This window comes from Acinonyx jubatus, chromosome D2 (genome assembly GCF_027475565.1).
Source record: "Acinonyx jubatus isolate Ajub_Pintada_27869175 chromosome D2, VMU_Ajub_asm_v1.0, whole genome shotgun sequence".
Classification (NCBI taxonomy): Eukaryota; Metazoa; Chordata; class Mammalia; order Carnivora; family Felidae; genus Acinonyx; species Acinonyx jubatus.
In genome coordinates this window covers 11,138,550-11,162,500 of record NC_069393.1, presented here as the reverse complement: position 1 = coordinate 11,162,500, position 23,951 = coordinate 11,138,550, and the positions used below count along the sequence as shown (strand labels likewise).

General features: G+C 40.4%; 1 protein-coding gene across 1 annotated transcript in view; it reads left to right on the top strand.

Moving 5' to 3' along the window:
- The window catches only part of LOC106980952 (lipase member J), a 23,539-nt gene extending 5,884 nt beyond the window's left edge, over positions 1-17,655 (top strand). The window contains exons 3-9 of the mRNA XM_015079040.3: positions 3,454-3,652; positions 4,318-4,427; positions 7,692-7,828; positions 8,190-8,336; positions 12,280-12,351; positions 16,076-16,147; positions 17,368-17,655. Of these exons, the coding sequence (XP_014934526.3) occupies positions 3,454-3,652; positions 4,318-4,427; positions 7,692-7,828; positions 8,190-8,336; positions 12,280-12,351; positions 16,076-16,147; positions 17,368-17,601 (971 nt within the window). The 3' untranslated portion in view covers positions 17,602-17,655. The remainder of the gene's footprint in view (positions 1-3,453; positions 3,653-4,317; positions 4,428-7,691; positions 7,829-8,189; positions 8,337-12,279; positions 12,352-16,075; positions 16,148-17,367) is intronic.
- The last annotated feature ends 6,296 nt before the right edge of the window (positions 17,656-23,951 follow it).

Sequence of the window (23,951 nt, the reverse complement as noted above, 5' to 3'; positions counted from 1 at the left end):
TTTGCTCTGTGAATCAGCTCCCTGATATGTATATTATATATATATAACAGGGATATATATATTTATATATAATAAATATACATATATAATTATATATATAATTATAATATAATTATAATATATTATATATTATATATATTATATATAATACACACATATATATTATATATATAATATATATTTATATTATTATGTGTGTGTATATATATACATATATATAAAAGCAATATTTTTTCCAGTTTATTATACATCCCAAAACAGAAATAGAAGTTCTCCACTTCTGAGCTTTTAAATTTTGCTGATGTCCTCACCAGAGTATTTTTTTCAACCTGGTAGGTGTTCTATCCTGTGGGTTCTCCCAAGGCACGTTAAATCAGTTGGTGGGTGTTCTTTTCTCATTCAATAGATTAGCCTCCGTATCTTTTCCACCTCAGTCTGCTTTCTTATTCTGGAATTGTCTAAGCTTCTGAGAAACCCTGGCAGAGTATGAGGACTGACCTCTGGAACCACTGCGGCTGTGTTAAATCTTGTATCGTAGGAACGCACTCACGTATGAACAAACTCTCCCTTATCCAGCATATCCGTATGTATATGTTTCCTTTCTATCTAACATTTAGGCGGACTCTTCCAACTTCTGCGGTCATATACGTATTAGCCAGATTTTGTAGCTCTCTTAGCCTACGATCTCACCTCTCCCTCAGCAGACCCAACACGCTCCAGTCCAGCCACTGGGGACCTCAACCAGTGCTGGTGATGGAGTATCCAGGAAGGCACTGGGGAGGATCTTCAGGAGGAGAAGACCTGTTCTGAAAGATAAGTCAGACGGGGCATTATGCTCGAACAAAGAGGAGTGGGTTCAGGGAACCCTGAGATGTAAGCTTCCAAAGTTCTCATTCAGACAGTCTCAGAGTCCTACTTCCCTGTCAAAGCCCTGAATATGACATAGATTCTTTCCAGCGCTGACAGTTCAACCTTCCCGAAGTCCCACTCTCCTGGCAATTAGTTCATGACCATGATTCTGGTTGAAATCAGTTTGCCCTCTGACTGTAGACGACGAGGTGCTGAAATGCCACTGAAAAGGTCTTAGGACTTGCACCCCTTGCTTTGAAGTGGTGAGTGATTGCCCCGGGTCTGCAATTTTCTCTCTTTAAAACACCATTGGCACTCAACAACAGCCGCCTGCTTCCCCAGACCTCATAATTACATTTCCTCTGTGCTTCCTCACTGTCACAGATACTGAACAAGCCAGTCACCCCTTTCCTGTATCGGCACAGGAAACATGAATATCTTAGCCACTGGGCTAAGCACCACAACATCCAATGTTCTTTCAGTCTCTACCTACAATCAGTGACAGGTCCTCATTGTCGGCCAACCAGCAAGGAAACCAACTCCACAGCCCGTCCTTAAATGTCTACTTCCTGGGTCACTTTCAGTAGTACATCTAGGTCAAGTTCCCTAGAAACAGAGCCTGTGGCAGGGATTTGAGGGTATGTGATTTATTGAGGGGAATCTCAGGGAAAAGGAGATAGGAGAAGCAGAAGACAACAGAGGATGGGGCCCCTGGGTTTCTAAGTGGTTAAGCGTCTGACTTCAGCTCAGGTCATGATCTTGTGGTTCGTGAGTTCAAGCCCTGCATTGGGCTCTGTGCTGACAGCTCAGAGCCTGGAGCCTGCTTCGGATTCTGTGTCTCCCTCTCTCTCTGCCCCTCCCCTGCTCATAATCTCTCTCTCAGAAATAAATAAACATTAAAAACATTTTTCTTCATAAATAACTTTTAAAAAAGAAGAGAGCAGAGGAAGGAGTTAAGCAAATATGTGGTCTCACCTGGAGTCTAGCCTCCCCTCCCGTCCCTTGGGGTGATACACAACACGAAGTACATCAGAGTCGGTCCAACCCAGAAGCAAGGGACTCAGCTCTCTGTACCTTTGTGTCAGTTGGTTGAGAAGGTGGCCTCCTTCCTCCTGTGGTGTGGGAGCTCCCTTTCAGCCAACACCGTACATTCTCAGCCTCCCCCGAGAAGGCGCAGCCGGGTACAGCTTGGTAACACGATAGCTGGTGGGCGCAAACATCAGCCTGGTCAGTGGGTCTGTGCGGGGCGCCCACAGCATTGGGGCAGTAGACGCTAATGATGCGGATTATGCGTAAATCACAACTCGGGGCTTAACAAAGTTACTTGTGAGCACATTTAACATTACTCAAAAGGTGTTATTTCCCAAAAAGCTTGCGAGCATAATCAGAGTTCTGGGAACTCTGTTAGGTAACTAGCACAGTGGTCCTAATGATGACACATATATTGAATATGTCTGTGAAAATGTGATTATAAAGTCATCTTACAAAATGGAAGAGTGGGAAAATCATATACAATATAATATTTTATGCAATATGCTATTTAAAATGGATATGAGTGCTCCCATCACTCTTAGATATTTGAATAATCCTTAAAAGTTTATATATTTAGGGGCATCTGGGTGGCTCAGGCGGTTAAGCATCTGACTCTTTATTTCAGCTCTGGTCATGATCTCACTGCTCATGAGTTCGAGCCCTGCATCAGGCTCTGCACTGACAGCACGGGACCTACTGGGGATTCTCTCTCTCCCTCTCTCTCTGCCCCTACTCCCCTTGCATGCATTCTCCCTCTCTCTCTCTCTCTCTCTCAAAATAAATAGACTTTGAAAAAAGTTGATGTATTTAAATGAGACACGGCCTAATGATGCACTTGGTCATTTGAAAAATATCCATTAGTAAACTAAGGTGTTTAAACTAACGTGTTTAGGGGCGCCTGGGTGGCTCAGTCGGTTAAGCATCCGACTTCAGCTCAGGTCATGATCTCGCGGTCCATGAGTTCAAGCCCCGCGTCAGGCTCTGGGCTGATGGCTCAGAGCCTGGAGCCTGCTTCCGATTCTGTGTCTCCCTCTCTCTCTGCCCCTCCCCCATTCATGCTCTGTCTCTCTCTGTCCCCAAAATAAATAAACGTTAAAAAAATAAAATAAAATAAAATAAATAAACTAATGTGTTTAACACATTATATCTCTGACATATATCTCTATATCTCTGACATAGAATGGGACTAAACATTAATAATTTACCCTATTTCTACAATATAAAATTAAACAAATTTTTTTAATCTCCAAACTGTCATGTATTAAAGATTGAATTTCCCATGAGCTAGTTACACAGATATTATAAAATTTATTTAAAAATTTTTTTAATCTTTATTTATTTTCGAGACAGAGACAGAGTGTGAGCTGGGGAAGGAGCAGAGAGAGAGAGAGACACAGAATCCGAAGCAGGCTCCAGGCTCCAAGCTGTCAGCCCAGAGCCCGACGCGGGGCTGGAACTCACTGACTGCGAGATCATGACCTGAGCTGAAGTCGGACGCTTAACCGACTGAGCCACCCAAGCGCCCAGATATTATAAAATTTAAAAAGAAATTCTCTGCATCTTTCTTTCCAGCTCAGAAACTTGTTGTATACTTGCAACATGGCTTGTTGACATCTGGCAGCAGCTGGATTTCCAACCTTCCCAACAACAGCCTGGGTTTCATTCTGGCCGATGCCGGTTATGACGTGTGGCTGGGGAACAGCCGAGGGACTACGTGGTCCAGGAAACACCTGTACCTGAAAACAAACTCCAAAGAATTCTGGGCCTTCAGGTACCAATAAACTCAAATAATGTTTCCTTTTGTTTGATAAGCGTATCGAACGTTTGGTTTGGTTTTTAAATGAAATGAATTAGAATGCGGCTCTTTTCTCAGTCAGGTCTCTTAACAGACCATCAACGTGGATGCAAATTTTGGCTTGAAAATTAAAGAGTGCTTGTCTGATTTTAAGCGTGTTTCTCCTTTTTCAGTAGTGACCTTCCTTGGCCAACCCCACCCTTCCTTCAACCATTCTTTTGCTCCATTACACTTAGTGTATCTCCCTGTACATAGAATACACGAACACCCTCTTTATAAAACTATCTTAGGGAGGGGCGCCTGGGTGGCTCAGTCGGTTGGGCATCCGACTTCGGCTCAGGTCACGATCTCGCTATCCGTGAGTTCGAGCCCCGTGTCGGGCTCTGTGCTGACAACTCAGAGCCTGGAACCTGCTTCAGATTCTGTGTCTTCCTCTCTTCTCTGCCCCTCCCCACTCATGCTCTGTCTCTCTATCTCTCAAAAATACCTAAACATTAAAAAAAAAATTTTTTTTTAAAGACTATCTTGGGGCTATTTTATTTCCTTGACTTTGTGTTCTCACGGAAGTTTGTGTTAACAACCCATTAGTAGCAAGGGAATTTCAATGTTCTTTTTTCTTTTTTTGTCTTTTTTTTTTGTAGTTTTGATGAAATGGCTAAATACGACCTCCCCGCCTCCATTGACTTCATCGTGAAGCACACGGGACAGAAGGAAATATTTTACGTGGGCCATTCCCAGGGCACCACTATCGGTATGGTGCTAATGTTCCTTAAGGACTCTTGCACGGTCTGCAGGCATCCTTCTCCAGGGTGTGGGTGAACTTCCAGAGCTGCGAGGGAAGTAAAGGAGACCCGGAGGCAGGAATGCCACAGCAGCGCCTGGCAGCTTTCCCCCCTTCCCTTCTACCTTATCTTCTCTAGTCACAAACAATGGATTGTCAATAACATGTTGTTTGCGGTTTTGTTGGTTTCCAAGGGTACGAAAGTTGGCTATCCATCTCGAGATCATGACTACCTCTTGGGCTACAAATAGAAATTTCATACCGACTCTTATTGTTTAAATGTAGCAAAGGACGTTGGGAGGGAGAGACTTGAAAGGGAAGTTTATGTTTATGCATTCAGGGTGGATGAGACTTAAGATGTGCACAAGGGCGAGGAAGGTCATCACATGTTTAAAGGCGACTAGAAAAGAGCTGCCCACAGCTCACGGCCGTCATACTTCAGGCTCATGCGTCACAGCTTCACTTTCAGGAAAACAAATACATTCCCTAAGACCTAACATAATTCTCTTACATGGTATGCTATACTTTTGTACTTTCACCCTTTCCACTTTGGAAGTTACAAAGGCCATTTTATGATAGAAGCCAATATTAACCGAGTCTGTTCTAGGCTGAAAACTATCATTTTCTTATGAGAATAATCCATTTCCCGCTTTAAAAAATGTGTTGAGTAACAGTCTAATCCCATTTTCCATAGATCTGTTCTCTGATGTTAGTTAGCCATGGGTCAGTTATCCGGAACCAGGAATCCTGGAAAATCATGAAACAAGAAGCAAGTGGGCTATGTGTTAGAGCTTATCGACTCATACCATGATATATAATTCTTTGGTTATTTGCCTTCTCAGAACTCAGAAAACAGAAAAGCTATAAAAATATTTAAGATGTGCAAATATGTAGCTTGATAAGATGACAAATAATTGTCATATCAGTGACTCTAAACTAACAATATAATATAAACCAGCATTCGGTATCCTCTGTACAAGAAGGCAAGGAACTTTTTAAATAAATTAAAAGTAAATATTAAACTTATTTGACATTTCTTGACTCTGTCACCTAAAGTGTAAGATTCAAATACCAGAAAAATCAACTTAGCGTGTTTTCACCATTGCTACTTATACAAATGTTAAATGTTGTTTCTGGTTTTTAAACTACGTGTTAACAAGACTGTTTTATTGCTGGCTTATCACAACTTATGATCTAGGTATTATTTTTAATACTAATAATCTGCATTATGTTGTGATTGATATGCATGTCTCATATTGGGTGATTGGTAAATGTTTGATAAGGGAATTAAGAAATGAGTGAGTCAACAAATAATCCAGTGAAGAAATGGGCAGAAGACATGAATAGACACTTCTCTAAAGAAGACATCCGGATGGCCAACAGGCACATGAAAAGATGCCCAACGTCCCTCCTCATCAGGAAAATCCAAATCAAAACCACACTGAGATACCACCTCACGCCGGTCAGAGTGACTAAAATGAACAAATCAGGAGACTATAGACGCTGGAGAGGATGTGGAGAAACGGGAACCCTCTTGCACTGTTGGTGGGAATGCAAACTGGTGCAGCCGCTCTGGAAAACAGTGTGGAGGTTCCTCAAAAAATTAAAAATAGATCTACCCTATGACCCAGCAATAGCACTGCTAGGAATTTACCCAAGGGATACAGGAGTGCTGATGCATAGGGGCACTTGTACCCCAATGTTGATAGCAGCACTTTCAACAATAGCCAAACTATGGAAAGAGCCTAAATGTCCATCAACTGATGAATGGATAAAGAAGTTATGGTTTATATATACAATGGAATACTACTTGGCAATGAGAAAGAATGAAATCTGGCCATTTGCAGCAACGTGGATGGAACTGGAGGGTATTATGCTAAGTGAAATAAGTCAGGCAGAGAAAGACAGATACCATATCTTTTCACTCCTTTGTGGATCCTGATAAACTTAACAGAAGACCATGGGGGAGGGGAAGAGCAAAAAGTTACAGAGAGGGAGGGAGGCAAACCATAAGAGACTCTTAAATACTGAGAACAAACTGGCGGTTGATGGGGGGTGGGAGGGTGGGTGATGGGCATTGAGGAGGGCACCTGTTGGGATGAGCACTGGGTGTTGTATGGAAACCAATTTGACAATAAATTATATTTAATATAAAAAATTTTTAAAAATAAATAAAAAGAAAGGACTTCGCCTGGGTGGCTCAGTTGGTTAAGCACCTGACTTATGATCTCTGCTCAGGTCATGATCCCACAGTCCGTGAAATCGAGCCCCATTTTTGCCCTGCGCCGACAGCACAGAGCCCGCTTGGCGCTCTCTTTCTCCTCTCTCCTCCCTGACTCACACTCTCTGTCTCTCAAAATAAATAAACTTTAAAAAAGTATTTAAAAAAATAAAATAAAAATAAAGGACTTTAAGTCCATCAGAGTACTTACACCAGAGTACAAGCCTACATTTAGTAGTGGATTTAACTTAAATAAATAGAGCTAACCAATTGTGATAGAAGTCATACTAGAGGAAGTGACCTACATTTTATTAAATGTTTTTATCTCAAAGTTAAAAGGATTACCCTCAAGAATGTTGTAGACTTAAAACCCTTAGCTAACACCATACTCAGTGGGGAAAAACAGAGTTTTCCCCTAAGATCAGGAGCGAGACAAGCATGTCCACTCTTAGGGGCGCCTGGGTGGCTCGATCAGTTAAGAGTCTGACTTCGGCTCAGGTCATGATCTCACGGTTGGTGAATTCAAGCCCCGCATCAGGCTCTGTGCTGACAGCTCAGAGCCTGGAGCCTGCTTCGGATTCTGTGTCTCCCCTCTCTTTCCGCCCCTCCCCAGCTCACACTCTGTCTGTCTCTCTCTCAAAAATAAACATTAAAACATTTTTAAAAGAAAAAAAATGAGCGAGTCAGTTATTCAAAGTCTATTGGATTTACTCTTTAAAAATTGTTTTTTTTGAATCTTTATTTATTTTTGAGAGAGAGAGAAAGAAAGAAAGAGAGAGGGAGGACAGAGCAGGGAAGGGGCAGAAAGGGACGGAGACACAGAATCTACAACATGCTCCAGGCTCTGAGCTGTCAGCACAGATGACACAAGATCATGACCTGAGCCAGAGTCAGATGCTTAACCACTGAGCCACCCAGGCACCCCTGAATTTACTCTTGTTTGCCACGATGTCATTTATTACGATGGTAGTAACTGCATAAGAGTAGTTAATCTCTGTCTTATTTTCTTTCAGCTTTCATAACATTTTCCACAATACCAAAGATAGCTGAAAAAGTCAAAATATTTTTTGCCTTAGCTCCAGTTTTTTCTATTAAATACTCAAACAGCCCTTTAATCAAAATGGCATACAAGTGGAAGTCAGTGATAAAGGTATGTTATTCCTTTCCTCTACATAGTTGATAATCCAAATGACAATATTCTCTCCTTTCAAAATGAAAGGTCTTGGCTATGTGTGAATTTAATTTTGTGGTTTTATTTGCACTGGATTCTTGCTTTTGTTTCTACAAAGGAATAGGGTTTTACTTATAATACCTTTGGACATGTTATTATGAAGGAAAATCCAGTGGTCAACTTATCTCTACCTTGTGTTTCCAAGTTTTGCCCTTAATGTAAATGTTTTAAACTAATGTGAGATAATGCATTTGATTATAAATATAGTGAACTCATCACACCATTTCTTGATTAATTATTTTGGTCTTCCAAATACAAATAAAGTAAATTTATTTTACAGGCTTTTGTTGGCAACAAAGCCTTCTTACCTAATACTTCATTTAAAAGATTTGTTGGTTCAAAGCTGTGTCCACTTAAGATTTTTGGCAAGATTTGCCGTGAGGTCTTGTTTTTGATGTATGGATGTGACCTGGAGAACTTAAATATGGTAAGAACAAGTTGAATTTGAAATGTATTTTGTCAGTTTTTAGAAAGCAGCTTGTAACAGTGCCTTGTGTGTTATTTTGTGATTTTCCCATATATACTGATAGTTAGATTCTTAGTCTTTCTGATTTTGTGACTGTACCAACATTCCGAAACTGATCACCATTAGTATGCTGAGATAATTTTGCTTTTGCATTTGTCTTGCTCTCTGTAAAGAACAGAGGGCAGCCGCTGTGATGGGTATCTTTACTGGTCTTTGCTTCTGGGTGTTAGTTTCCCAAAATTTCTTGTATTTGTCTTCTATCACTTGTTTGTCACAACTCCTACTCTTTTTTTTTTAAGTTCATTTACTTATTTTGAGAGCAAGAGACTACGAGTGGGGGGAAGGGCAGAGAGAGAGGACAGAGAGGATTCCAAGCATGTTCCATGCTGTCAGCACAGAGCCCAACATGAGGCTCGATCCCATGAACCGTGAGATCATGACCTCAGCCAACATCGAGAGCCAGACACTTAACTGACGGAGTCACCCAGGCGCTCCCACAGCTTCTACTCTTATATCTTGGTTCCTAACATTCCTTCCCTTTCTTGTTGATCTCTTTGTAATTAGCATTAGTGCCCGCTAATTATCTTACATGCTCCTGGCATTTGTCAAAATTCCTGCAGTGGAAAACTGTTTCAGTGCTCAAGCCCCTATTACCGAGGCCCTATGGATTGGTTGTATCTACATTCTATTACAGATGTAGGCATTCACTCTAAGACTTTTTCAGCACATTAGATTTAAAAATCCAGATTTGGCAGGGGCAGTTGCAGCATTTAGACTAGTGGTTGGTTCCTGCACCTGTACGATTTAATAATTTCTCAGTGAGAACCAATCTATTCATTCAAAGAAAGGGAAGTTGTCAAGATGCCCATTCTTACCAACTTAGTCCATAGATTCAATGCAATCGCAGTCAAAGTCCCAGGAGGTTATTTTAAGGATATTGACAAACTGCTTCCAAAGTTTATAGAGAGAAGCAAAACTCAGAGTTACCAACACAGTATTGAAGGGAAAGACAAAGTTGAAGGACTGATACTACTCAACCCCAAGACTTATTATTAAGCTACAGTCACCTACAGTCATAGTGTGGAATGAGTGAGAGAAGAAACTACTAGATCAGTGGAAGAGAATAGAGTGCCCAGAAATAGAGCCGCATAAGTATCATCAACAGAGCTTTGACAGAGGAGAAAAGGCCATGCGATAGAAAAATGACAGTCTCTTCAACAAATGGTGTTGGAGTTGGAACAAGCAGATGTCTACGTGCAAAAAAAATTTCTAGACACAAACTTTACACCCTTCACAAAATTAACTTGAATTTGGATCATAGAGCTAAATGTGAGATGCAAAACTGTAAAACTCCTAGAAGATAACATGAGGAAAAAACCTAGATGGCCTTGGGCATGGTAATGACCACCAGGGTGCTACATGTGTTACAACTGATGAACCTACATTGACACATCGTAAGTACCCCAAATCTATAGTTTACAGTAGGGCTCACTCTTGGCGTTCTACATTCTAACAAATGTATAATGACATGTATCTACCATTATGGTATCATATAGAATAGTTTCATTGCTCTAAAAATCCTTTGTATTTCACCGATTCATCCCTGCCTACTCAGGGATCTTTTCACTGTACCCACAGTTTTGTCTTTTCCTACTTGGAATCCCACAGTTTGTAACCCTTTCAGATTGTCTTCTTCCCCTTAGTAACACACATTTCAGGTTCCTCCGTGTCTTTTCATGGGTTGGTAGCTCATTTATTTTTAGTGCTGAAAAATATTCTCATGTCTGGATGTATCACAGTTTACCTATGCACCTGCTAAAGGACATTTTGGTTCACGTGTTGACAATTATGAATAAAGATGTTATAAACATCAGTGTGCAGATTTTGTGTGAATGTACATTTTCAACTCCTCTGGGTAAATACCAAGGAGTGTGATTGCTAGATTGTATGCTAAGGACTCCTTTTGCTTTATAAGAGACCCACCAATGTGTTTTCCAAAGTGGTTGTGCCATTTTGCGTTACCTTCAGCAATGAATGAGAGTCCCCGCTTCTCCACATCCTCACCATTTGGTGCTCACAGTGTATTGGACTTTTATCATTTTAGCAGGTGTATAGTCATCTCTTACTGTTCTTTTGAATCGCATTTCCCTGATAACGGGTAATGTCGAGCATCTTTTCATGGTCATTTGCTATCTGCGTATCTATTTGATGAGGTACCTGTTAAAGTCTTGGCCCATTTTTAAATTGGGTTGTTTGCTTCCTCATTGTTGAGTTTGAAGAGTTCTTTGCATTTTGGGGGTAACAATCCTTTACAGATGTATCTTTTGCAAATATTTTCTTCCAGTCTGCGGCCTGTCGTCTAATTCTCTTGATACAGTCTTTTGCAAAGTAGAAATTTTTAATCTTATTGAAGGCCAGCTTGTCAGTTATTTTCTTTCACAGATTGTGCCTCTGGTATTGTATCTAAAAAGTCATCACTAAACTCAAAGCCAGCTAGATTCTCTCTGCTATGTTACCTCCTTGGAGTTTTATCGTTTTGAGTTTGACATTTAGGTCTGTATTCCATTTTGACTCCTTTCACTCTTGTGAAGGGTGTAAGGTCTGTGTCTAGATTCTTTTTGTTTTTTTTTTCTTTTTGCATGTGGCTATCTAGGTGTTCCAACACCATTTGTTGAAGAGATTGTTGTGTCTCTATTGCATTGTTTTTTCTCCTTTGTCAAAGATTAGTTGACTCTATTTATGGGGGTCTATTTTGGGGATCTCTGTTCCATCTATGGATCTCTTTGTCCATTCTTTCACCAATTCCACACTGTCCTGATCACTGTCGTTTTGTAGGAAGTCTTAAAGTCAATTAGAGTCAGTCCTCCAAACTTCTTCTTCCCTCACAATATTGTGTTGGCTATTCTGGGTCTTCTGCTTCTCCATCTGGACTTTAGAAGCAGTCTGGGGGTTGTTGATTTCCTTAAAACAACATGCTGAGACGTTGATAGGATAACATTGACATTATATGTCTTGGTCACTGACTGAGGTTCCCAGGGACCCTGTAGGCAATGCAAACCTAGGTTGACATGAAGGCTGCTCTATTTGTGGTCGCTTCATTTTTGAGTTGTGTGAAACTTCGGGACCCCAGTTTGTCACAGAGAGAGTTTCTTATTAAATCTCCCAACTGCCTTTGGCAGGCCCTGGGCTGATTTTTGTTTTCTTCAACTAGCTAAGTTCTCAGAATGAAACTTCAGATCCTCTAAGGCTGGCAAAGAACTTGAAGGAAAACTGGCGTCAGTACTTTGCTTTTTTGAGGGGTCTTTGGTTTTTTTCTTGTCTATTTTTCCTGGAAAATTTTAATTTAATTTAACTTAATTTAATTTAATTTTTTAAGTCTATTTATTCATTTTGAGAGAGAGAGCATGCACGAGTGGGGGAGGGGCAGAAAGAGAGAGGCAGAGAGAGACAGAATCCCAAGCAGGCTCCACACTATCAGCACAGAGCCTGATGTGAGGCTCGAACCCACAAACCATGAGAACGCAACCTGAGCTGAAACCAAGAGTCGGATGCTTAACCAACTGAGCCACCCCGGTGCCCCCTGGTAACTTCTTCCTATATTTTCTGTTCTTTTGCCTTCAAAAAGGATGTATATCTATGTGAGTTCCAAGAGTTCTGAATGTTTTCCATATGGGATGACGGACTATGTAATTTAGAAATCTCATAATAGCCTCTACATTAGTGTAAAAATTACACATGTAGTAAGTACATTTATGTATTTAGTGGAATATAATTTAATCTTTTGTTTATATTATTTGTTTAAAAATAACTTTACATTTTCTTACAATTATTTACTTTAATAAATATCAAAGATTATGTTCTCTATGATTGGGCTAAGCATAAAAATAATTTTTTAACCCCTCAGAGTCGTGTGGATGTGTACATGTCACATAACCCAGCAGGGACATCTGTTCAAAACATGCTTCACTGGAGTCAGGTATAACTTTTAAAGTGCATTTTAGTACGATTTTAATCTTTACTACTCTTGGTTTATCCCCCTCATTCTCGGAATCATGCCATTGCCATAGGATGATAAATTTGGAAGGATAAAATGAAACTTACATATTCGTGTAATTCTTCATAGATTATAATACGTTAATATCTTAATCTATCCGGCCCTCTAACCTAAGCAACGATCAGAGCGATATAATTATTTTCTGTTTGACAAATAAGAAAATGTTAATAATTCAGAATAGCAGACTAGGAATCATCTAGGTCATGCCCCTCATTTGACTTGCCCCAAAATTCAAGGCTACTCCTTTAAAAAAAAAAAACCTAAGACGAGCACACAGGTGTCCCAATGTCTAGTCTGTCACTGGACTACACTTTCTCCTCTGTGAAACTGTGAAGTCCATGAGGGCCGTGAGCCAGTTTTGTTCACTTTTGTATTTGCAAGGCTGAGAGTTCTGGGGAAATAGCAGACACTTAAGAATGTTTGTTGAATGCATATTGGTGAAGAAAAAAAATCCAGTGTGAGTATCATGTCAATGTTGAGAGCCAGGATAAGATTCTAGAAAGAACACTGTACTTGAGATCAAAACACCAGATGCTGAGTCCTTTCTCTGAACTTTACTGGCAGTGAGAGGCTGAGCAAGCTCATTTAATCTCTATGAATTCAGTTTCCTTCATTTTAAAAATGGAGTTAATAATAATGCTCTGACCTAACAAAAATATTATGAGAGTTAAACAGGGCGATGATTATGAGTGTTATTTAAACTTAATAAACACCGAGGAATTTAAAGTATTGTTGAGATAGGGGCGCCAGGTGGCTAAGTCGGGTAAGCATCCAGCTTTGGCCCAGGTCATGATCTCACGGTTCGTGAGTTCAAAGCCCCACAGAGCTATCAGCACAGAGACACCTGGGTGGCTCAATCAGTTAAGTGTCTGACTCTTGATTTTGGCTCAGGTCATGATCTCACAGTTTATGGGTTCTAGCCTGGGATTCTCTCTCTCTCCTTCTCTCTCAGCCCCTCCCCTGCTTGCTCACTCTGTCTCTCTCTCTCTCTCTCAAAATAAATAAATAAACTTTAAAAAAAAAGTTTCATTGAGATATTGGTTAAGGGCTTTCTCATTTAAAAATGTTTAAATCTAGGGGCACCTGAGTGGCTCAGTCAGTTGAGTGCCCAACTTCAGCCCTGCTTGTGATCTCTTAGTTTGTGGGGTCGGGCTCTGTGCTGACAGCTCAGAGCCTGGAGCCTGCTTCAGATTCTGTGTCTCCCTCTCTCTCTGTCCCTCCTTGCTCACACTCTGTCTCTCTCTGTCTCTTGAAAATGAATAAATGTTTAAAAAAAAATTTTTACTGTTTTAATCTGTTCAGTGATTGCTTTTGAGGTAAATTATTAAAAATCTTCAGCTTACCATTAGATTTAGCTCATTGCTGATGATAGCCAGGGCAGGAAATAGAAGCAACCTTTGCGTGCATATTGAGCACCTAGTATGTGTCTTATGTTGTTCTACGCTCATTGTACTTACCAGTGAACAAACTAAGTATCCCTGTCCTCCTTAAGCTCACATTCTAGCAGTAGATATACAGACAGTAACCAAGAAGCAAAGCAAGTAAGTAAATCATCAAAACTTAAGAAGGGGCTAGAAGCTATGGAAAAATAAAGGGGGGAAAGGTGGATAAAGAGATGAGGCATACAGGGCAGGGGATTGTGTTTTTGAATAGAGACACAGGCCAGCCTCAATGAGATGGTGACATGTGAGAAAAGATTTAAACGCGCTGAGAAAGTTAGCAACGTGAACAACTCAGGAAGAACATTCCGTACAGACAGAATAGCCAGTATACAGGCTGTTAGTCGGGAGCATTTCTGAGAGTCATGGCTACAAGGTCCCTCCAGCTGATGTCAGTGATTAAGGGAGGGAGGAGTAGGAAAAGGGGGCAGAAATGGAATAGAGCCAGAAAGAAACAAGAGCGCCATTGTTAGGACTCTGGCTTTCTAGCTCAAGTGAGTAGCCCCTGCAGGGTTTTGAGCAGGGAGGGGACATGATCTAATTTACATTTTGGGGGCGCCTGGCTGGCTCACCTGGCACAGTGTGCGGCTCTTGATCTCAGGGTCGTGAGTTTGAGTCCCACGTTGGGGATAGAGTTTACTTGAAAAAAAAGAAAGGAATACTTTGGGTGCCATGTTGGATAGGCTGAAGTGGGGCAAGAGTGGAAGCCGTGAGAATGTTAGTAGATTACTACTGTAATCCAAATAAGAATTGGTGATGGCCTGCACTGATGTGTTCCCAGGAAGGGTGGTAAAGAGGGTTGGATTCTGAATTTACATGCGTTTTGTAAACACGCAGCCAAGGACATTTAATGATGGATTCTACGCGAGGAGAGAGAGGAGAGTCTTGGATAACTCCAGAGGTCCTGGCCTAAGCAACAGAACGATCCAATTGCCATTAAAGAAGATTGGGAGGTTTGGGGGTGGAGTGGGTTTGGAAGAAAGATACGATGTTGTAGTTTGGAGATGTTAAGTGTGAGACATCCGAATGATTAATCTGAAGAAGCAGTTGCATACAGGAGTCTAGGATTTAGCAGAGACTCACAGAAGAAGACGGACGTTTTGAACACGGACGCCGTTGAAAGCCAAGAGACCGGATGAGAACACGGAGTGAGTACAGATAGGGAGAAGGGGAGCAAGGCTGGAGGGCTGAGACATGGAAAGACTCAAAGGTCAGGAAGCAGAGGCTGGATGAAGATGCCAAAGAGACAAAAAAAGGAGTAGTGAGAGAAAAATGAAAATCAAGAAATGATGGTATTGTAAAAGCCGAGTGAAAAAAAGTTCTCAACGATAGAAATGAACAACTGTCAAGTGCTGCTCATAGGTGAAATGGGAAAATTTCTCCGAATTGACCAAAGTTCTACAAATGTTAAGGTCGTAAATAACCCTGGCCATTTTGGCGGCAGGAAAGAGCGGCAGGGGAAGCAGTGTTCTCGGGAAAATCAGGTGGTCGAGACGACAAGGAGGTGAGGGAGCCCATCAGAAATGGGTTTTAAGATACAGGCTGATGACGAATTCCCGATGGTAGAGAGGGCTTTAGAGCTGGGGGGAATTAGAATGAGACAAGATGTGGGGGCAGGGGGTGTATGGAGACCTGTCAGGTGTAGAATCCCAGAAAAAATAGTAACCCGAGAGTCTGAACCTCCTTGCAGTGAAGACATTGTCAGGGGGAAAAAATGGGCATGATCAGATTAGACCTAGTAAGTTCAAAGCAGGTAGTGGTGGTGAGGCTGCAAGCATGGAGGGTGAAGCGAGGGATGGCTTCTGGCCCATTCTTTCGAGCGCTGTTGTTTGAAGCAAGGTGTTTAGGAAAGTATCACTTTAGCCCTAGTGCACTTAGTCCTAGACGCTCACTTTTGACCTCTGTGGATGAAACGGGATTTCTTGGGAAGCCTGACATTGTCCCCAAGCACACCGGCCCCCTTTAATAAGGTAGCAGACGTCGGGGGAAACATGCATTTATATGAAGATGATAGGATCATACTCTGTACATCCCCTGCCCCCCCGTCTCCTACCTCTTCCATTTCTTGCCCTTTACGAGGGAAGGGAGAAGCAAAGAAGTCTACCTGCGTATGAACCAACAGACAATACTCAACGCACACCTCACGCTATCCCCTGCCGCGCTAATAAACACGAGTATAATCTTACTTTAAAAATTTTTTCTTTCAGCTTTTTAATTCTAGTCGCTTGAGAGCTTTTGATTGGGGCAGTCCTGTTCTGAACTGGATGCATTTTAATCAGGTACATAATTATGTCTAAGCTAAAAACTATCTCTGGGCTCAGTTCAGATGACGTGGCAATAGATAAAAGCTCATGTAAAGCCTGAGAGTATAATAACAGTGTCAGAAGAACCCGCAGGTGAAGATCACTGTAATTTGTCTCCATATTGTCACATCCAGCCAGAAGGGCATTTCCATATTTTCCCTGTATGCTACCAAATATCTTGGATAAGCCTGGAGAAGTTGACAGGCTGTAGAGTGATTCATCCTATATATATATATATATATATATATATATATATATTCCCATATGAATATATATGTGTGTGTGTATATATATATATATATATGTATATATATAGTGTTTATAATAGGCATAACTCTGTGCTTAGTTAACTAAGAAATAAAAGGCATATATGGTTCTTGACCCTAAAACTATTTATTGTATTTGGGAAGATAAGATAAACTCATTATAATTAGGAAAATGTAAAAGTCAATGAGAAGGTGGTAAAAATTGTATGAGTAGCGGGACAGAAGTCTGGTCTATCTCCTTCAAACTTACCCTTTTCCGCCATACTTTTCTGCCTTAGCTAAACTCCACACTTGATGCGGTTGGCTTGTGTAAAACTCCGAAGTCAATCAGAAATCAGAATCGATAAAGTCAGATTTGACTTCGACCATTGATTTTTACCATTTACATATCAGCAATTATGCAGCCACCAAAAATTTTGATTAAAATGCTTTCACGTTTGGGGTGCCTGTGGGGCTCAGTCAGTTAAGCATCCAACTTCAGCTCAGGTAATGATCTCACAGACGGTGAGTTCAAGCCCCGCATCGGGCTCTGTGCTGACAGCTCAGAACCTGGAGCTGCTTAGGATTCTGTGTCTCCCTTTCTCTCTGTCCCTCCTCTTCTCACACTGTGTCCCTCTCTCTCAAATAAATAAACGTCAAAAAAAATTAAAATACTTTCACGCTTTACAAATGAGACTGCAAATACCTCTGTGGATTGTTTGAATGCTCTGAATTAGAGCCAACTGTCCAGTTTTGATTGGTATCTGATGTATTTCTAAGTAAAAATCGTAGTAACAATTCTTTCCTATCTATTGCTTCCACGGTAATAATTATTTTAGAATCAGCTTATTTTACAATGGTGTATTAATTCATCATTTAAAGAATCAGTAAAGAACACCTTCTATGTATCATTTTCGGTGACGACTCTTGTTTCTACCCATTGATGTTTAGACAACTTCTCCATTTTACAACGTGACATGCATGAATGTGTCAACCTCAACTTGGAACGGGGCCCGTGACGTGTTGGCTGATCCTCAAGATATTAATAATCTACTTTCTGAAATCACAAACCATATTTACCACAAAACCATTTCTTCCTACAATCATATAGACTTCTTGTTCGGATTAGATGTGTATCATCAAGTTTACCGTGAAATCATTGACATTATCCAAGGCACTCTGTAGAGAACCATGGTCCTCTGTGTTGAAGGATCTACATAGTTTCTATTAAAACCCAATCATCTCTTCTTACTATGTGTGATTTTCTAGTTATTTAAAGAAAGTCTGGAATGTTTCATATTTTTTTTTCACGGCCCCAAGGCTTCCATGCATTAAATCAGCGGCATTTATTACATGGGGGGAAATGGCGGGTTCGAACTCAGCCCAGGGCCTTCTGTTGAGTTTCTACATGTAACGCGCATCACTAAGAACACAATCTGAAACACCTTCAAGGGCAATGGGTGACTTTTTGAGAAAGGGGCTTTCTTTTCCTCTAAGAAATATGAATGTGTATGACATAAAAAGAGTTTGAAAGAAGGTTTGCTGGTGTGCAGCTGAGTTTTCTCTATGCCGAGTGAAGAGTAGAAGAAACACTTTTGAGCCAGGTAACAAAGTTTGGGGCAGGAAAAAGAAAGGAAAGAGCGCCTGGAAGCCAGGGTCATGGTCATGTTGTTGCTTCTGCCCCACTTCCAGCCACGCTGCAGAAGTAGACGGACAGATCATAAAAGCCATGGGGGGTGGGGGTGGTTATACCTCACTTCCCAGGGTGGATAGCCTGCCTTTCCAGCCAGTGTGGGTGGCAAGTAGCAATGGTTGAAGCATATTTCTAGGTAAACCAAACTGATGGTGGCCTCGCGGAATACACACTGCAACTTGGCACACGAAAGATCCAAGAGCCTCCCACATACCAAAAGAATGTCGATCCGTTCAGCAGAGCTGGGAAGGAGCCTAAGGTTTGGGATGGAGGGATGCTGTCGGTAAATGCAACACGTATCACAGGAGCCACAGACAACGGTGAGCCATGGACATCAGCAGCCGATGAGGGACACATTGCTTGCGGGGACTTATGCCCCAGGGGAGGCTGGACCACTAGTCCTTCCGACTCCTGGATAATGCATAACTTCGCGGGCTTTCCTGAGAAAGTCTGCGGGAGAGCAAGACATAAAGGAGGAGTTCTGGAATTGAGTGTAAATTTACCACGTGTATACCGGGGGGAAAGAAACAATCTATAATTGCCTGAATTGGAAAATTATGTTTCCTGCTCCAAGCAAAACGGAGGCCTGAAGGCCAAGTCAAGTTCTCTCTGAGGTTGCTAACTTTGCACTTAACACAGGCTTACGGGCTTTAAAATGCATTATACAGAAAATAAATGGAATAGGCATAGGTAGTGAGAAGAAATAAAACACATGCACACATTACTGGAATGCAGCAAAGGCACATAACTTTAAAGGTCACAGTTAAGGCTACATACAGTTCATTCCTTCCTTTCTTTGGTATCCTTGGTGCTAAACGAGTAGAGGCCTGAGAATAGATGCACATGTAGAGATATCTTTTTAAAGGGTTCAAGAATGTTCCTTCAAAGTTGTCAAATGATCCTTCACAGAAGACAAATGTGAGGGATAATTATGCAGAAGAATTATTCATGTTGAGATGTTAAAAATAAGTCGGAAGTTTCTGGTAACAGTCAACTGAGTAATTCAGACCTGGGACAACTGTTAAAAGCATTTATTTGAAGACAAAGTGAGGGGTGCCTGGGTGGCTCAGTCAGTTAAGCGTCTGACTTTTGGTTTTCGCTCAGGTCATGATCTCTCGGTGCTCGAGTTCGAGCCCCACATGGGCTCAGCTCTGGCACTGCAGAGCCTGCTTGGGACTCTCTCTCTCTGTCCCTCCCCCACTGGCGCTTCTCTGTCCCTCTCGGGGAGAGAGAGAGAGAGAGAGAGAGAGAGACAAGGAGAGCTAAAAATGCAGCAAAGACTTACAGGTCCAAGAAAAAGAAGCCCAGAGAAGTATACCTGGCATTTTAGATGTTTATACCCTAGCAACATCTGCTCATTCCAGGCCAAAAACCTCCAAACAATTGTAGAAATTGTAAAAATTGTAATTTAGCTTACCAAAAGGAAGTCTCTCTGATAAACCTTGATCCTCAGGCTTTGGATTGGAACCTCCAAGTTCTGTACCCTGACTACAATCAAACTAGAAATTGATCATCCTTTCAGAAACTGTAGCCCACCTTTTGATCATGTGAATTCCTCATGTACAAAGATGATTTGGGAATACTGATGCCCTAACCACCTGTCAGAAGCAAAAGTAAATCTTCTCTGAAGGAAAATCAAGTCATCCAAGGTGCTAGAAATAATGCTAACATTTTGCAATGTTTCAAGATAGGTCAGTATACAAAAATAACTTCTGTGTTTGTATACTATACTCACATAATTGCAAAATGATATTTTAAATATACCATTTACACTATTATAAACAATATATAATAATATAATACTGAAGAATACAGATAAATATGCTCAGGTTCAAAGACAGTATTATTAAGATATCCCCTCTTCAAATTTACCTACATATTCAAAGAAATGCCAATCAAAATTCCACTAGGCTTTTTTTTTCTGGAAATTATTATACTGATTCTAAAACTTTTGTAGAATTACAATTAATTTGGAATTGACAAAATAATTTTGAAAAATGTCCGGGGACTTGCACTACCTAAGTGAAAGACTTAAATCACATAGGTGCATTAATTAAGACAGTGTGGTGTTAGTATAAACATATCTAGATCCATGGAATGATACAGAATCCAGAGATAGACTACATCTATTCAGTCATTTGATCTTCAATCAGGTAAAAGATTGTGTTTTCCAAGGTGGATATGATTACAGAGAAAAGATGAACTTTGACCTTTACGTTACATCATACATAAAATTTAATTTGGAATGACTCCTAGACCTACACCCCAAACCCAAACCCTACAACTTCTAGATGACAACAGAGAAGAAATCCTTTGCAATGTTGGGGTAGGGAAAACGTCTTAGATGAGACAAAGCTTGAGCAACTATAAAGAAAATTTTGATAGCTTGAATACCATGAACATTAAAATCATCTGCCTGTCAAATGACGCTTAAGATAGTGACAGACAAGCCATCAACCTGGGAAAAAATATTTACAACAAATACATCTGACAAAAGATGTTTCTCTGAACTATATAAAAACCACTCTGAAGCTAGTAAGAAGAAAAGTAACCCAAGAAAATGTAAGCAAAAGACTTAAACAAATTCTTCACAAAAGACATAAAAATGGCTAGTGAAACGGGTATAGGAAAAGGTGTTCAACATCATTAATCATCATGGAAATGAAAATCAAACCCACCACACACCTGTTAGGATGGCCATTAGCAAAAAGTCAAAAGATACCAAATGATGCAAAGACGTACAGAAAAGAGAATCTTTACGTACATTGTTGATGGGAATGTAAATTGGTCCAGTCACTATAGAAAATCCTATGGAGGTTTCTGAAAAATTAAAAATATAATTACCATATAATCCAATAATCTCACAACTGGGTATATATCCAAAGGGAATAAAATAAAATAAATAAAATATCTCAAAGAGATATCTGCATTTGTATGTTCATTGCAACATTATTTATAGTAGCCAAGAAATGAAAACAACCCAAATGTCTGTCGGTGGATGGATGGATGATAAAGATCCAGGGGTGCCTGGGTGGCTCAGTCAGTTAAGCATCCAACTCTTGATTTCGGCTCAGGTCACAATCTCAAGGTTTGTGAGTTCAAGCCTCACATCGGGCTCTACACTAACAGTACAGAGCCTGCTTGAGATTCTCTCTCTCTCTCTCTCTCTCTCTCTCTCTCTGTCTCTACTTTCTACCTTTCCTCTCTCTCTCTCTCTCTGTCTCTCTGTCTCTCTCTCTCAAAAATAAAATAAACATTTTATGGGGCACCTGGGTGGCTCAGTCAGTAAAGCGTCCAACTTTGGCTCAGGTCATGATCTCATGGTTTGTGAGTTTGAGCCCTGCATTAGGCTCTGTGCTGACAGCTCAGAGCCTGGAGCCTGCCTTGGATTCTGTGTCTTCCTCTCTCTCTGCTCCTGCCCTGTTCATGCTCTGTCTCTCTCTGTCTCTCAAAAATAAATAAATAAACGTTAAAATAAAATAAAATAAACATTCTAAGAAAGATTATCTATCTATCTATCTATCTAGATGTATGTATATATATATACACATATATATGCATATATATGTATATATATATATATATATATATATGTTCATGTGCTAGCATCATGTTTATGTATAATCATCATTATCTACATAATAATTCTATATGTACATAAAATTCAGCTTTAAAAGAGAAGGAAATTCTGCCATTTGCAAGAACATGGAAACATGGATGAATCTGGAGGGCTTTATGCTAAATACAATTAGTCAGACAGAGAAAGACAAATACTGTATTATCTCATTTATCTGTAGAATCTAAAAAAGTCAAACTCATAGTAACAGAGAGTGGACTGGCCACCAAAGTAGACTTCGCCACCAGGGGGCGGGCAAAACGGAGAGATGTTGGTTAAAGGAATCAAAGTGTCAGTTGTAAGATAAATAAGTTCTGGAGACCTAACGTACAGCATGGTGACTATGGTTAATTCTTGAAATTTGCTAAGAAAGTAGATCAAGCATTCTCACTACACACATACGCAAAAGATAACTATGTGAAGTGATAGATATGTTACTTAGCTTGATTGTGGTAATCATTCCCTTATGTATATGCATATACAATGTACATCTTTTTTGTACGATTTTTGTCAACCATACCTCATCAAAGCTGGGGGAGAAAAGGAATAGCCAATGAACCTCTGAAAAGATTTTCGGCATCATTAGTCACCAAAGAAATACAAGTTAAAGCAATCTGAGACATTGAATAGTAACTAGAGTAACAAATTAAAAGAGAAGCAATATTAAGTATTAGGAAATCTGTGGAATAACTGGAACTTTTTGACATTGCTGGCGAGAACAAAAATACCACAAGCACTTTACAAAAACAGCCCGGTGATTTCTTATAAAAGTAAAAATATACTTAAACTGTTAGGTATTAACAGTGTTACCTTACACTGTTGGGTATTCACTCAAGAGACAAGAAAACAAGAATGCCTAAATAGTGACAACCAGCCTACGAAAATCACCATATGAAGAGTACAAGGGTGGGGGGCATCTGGGTGGCTCACCTGGTTGAGTGTCCGACCCTTGACTTGGGCTCAGGTCATGATCTCGGTTTGTGGGGTCAAGCCCCGCGTTGGGCTCCGTGTTGGGTATGGAGCCTGCTTGGGATTCTCTCTCTCCCTCTGCCCCACCCCCATGTGTGCTTTCTCTCTTTCTCAAAATAATTAAGTAAACTTAGAAAAAAAAGAGTAAAGGGGGGCAGAGTGGAGTCATGTGGTCATTTTAATAAATGTGAAGAAGTATTTAGCAAAATTTACAATCTATTTATGATAATAACTTTTGAAGTAAGAATATGGTTTCCTTAATCTGATGAAGAGTAGCACAAAATCTGGAAGAGCCAACAGCTTTCCTGCTAAAACTGGGAAAGACAATTAGGTCTTGTCACATTCGTGTCAATGTTGTAGTATAGACCTAGCCGGTACCTTATGGCAAGTTCAGGAAACTACAACGTTGTAGTGTAGACCCCAACTAGTACCATATGGCAAGTGTAAGAAACAAGGGTATGAAGATTAGTAAAAATGAAAAATGAATCCCATTATTATCAGTTGACACAATCAAATACATGGAAAATTGGAAGGGATTTACACATAACTCATTAGAAGGGGCGCCTGGGTGGCTCGGTCGGTTAAGCATCTGACTTCGGCTCGGGTCATGATCTCACGGTCCGTGAGTTCGAGCCCCGCGTCGGGCTCTGTGCTGACCGCTCAGAGCCTGGAGCCTGTTTCAGATTCTGTGTCTCCCTCTCTCCCTGCCCCTCTCGTGTTCATGCTCTGTCTCTCTCTGTCTCAAAAATAAATAAATGTTAAAATTTAAAAAAAAAAAAAGAAAAAAAAAAGAATTAACCAGTGGTTCAGCAAAGTTGCTTTGACTTAAGGTCAGTCTAAACATATTTATATGCACCATTTATATGGAAGCAAAACAGAAACTTTGCCCTCCCCCACTGTCAATAAACATACATAATACATCTAATGGCCGAAAAGAAAAGAAAATGACTTTGTACCCTAAGATAAACAAAAAGGAACTGGGTCACTCTGTCCAGGTGTGGTTCTCAAAATAAATGCAATTTGGAGCTTCTCTCATAAATTGTTGACTCTCAATTTAAAAAAAAGAAATCTTTATTACTATCTTGTATAGTGCTGATATCTGAATGAATTTCACAATCTTTGTGGGTATGATAATTATGTGAAAACATGGCTGTTTTCCAACTTGAATGGGCTGATGTAACCACTAAAACCTCTGCAATCTTGTGTTTTTCTCCTTTTAAATACTTGTTCTATTTCTTAGTTGGCAAGCCAGGCCTT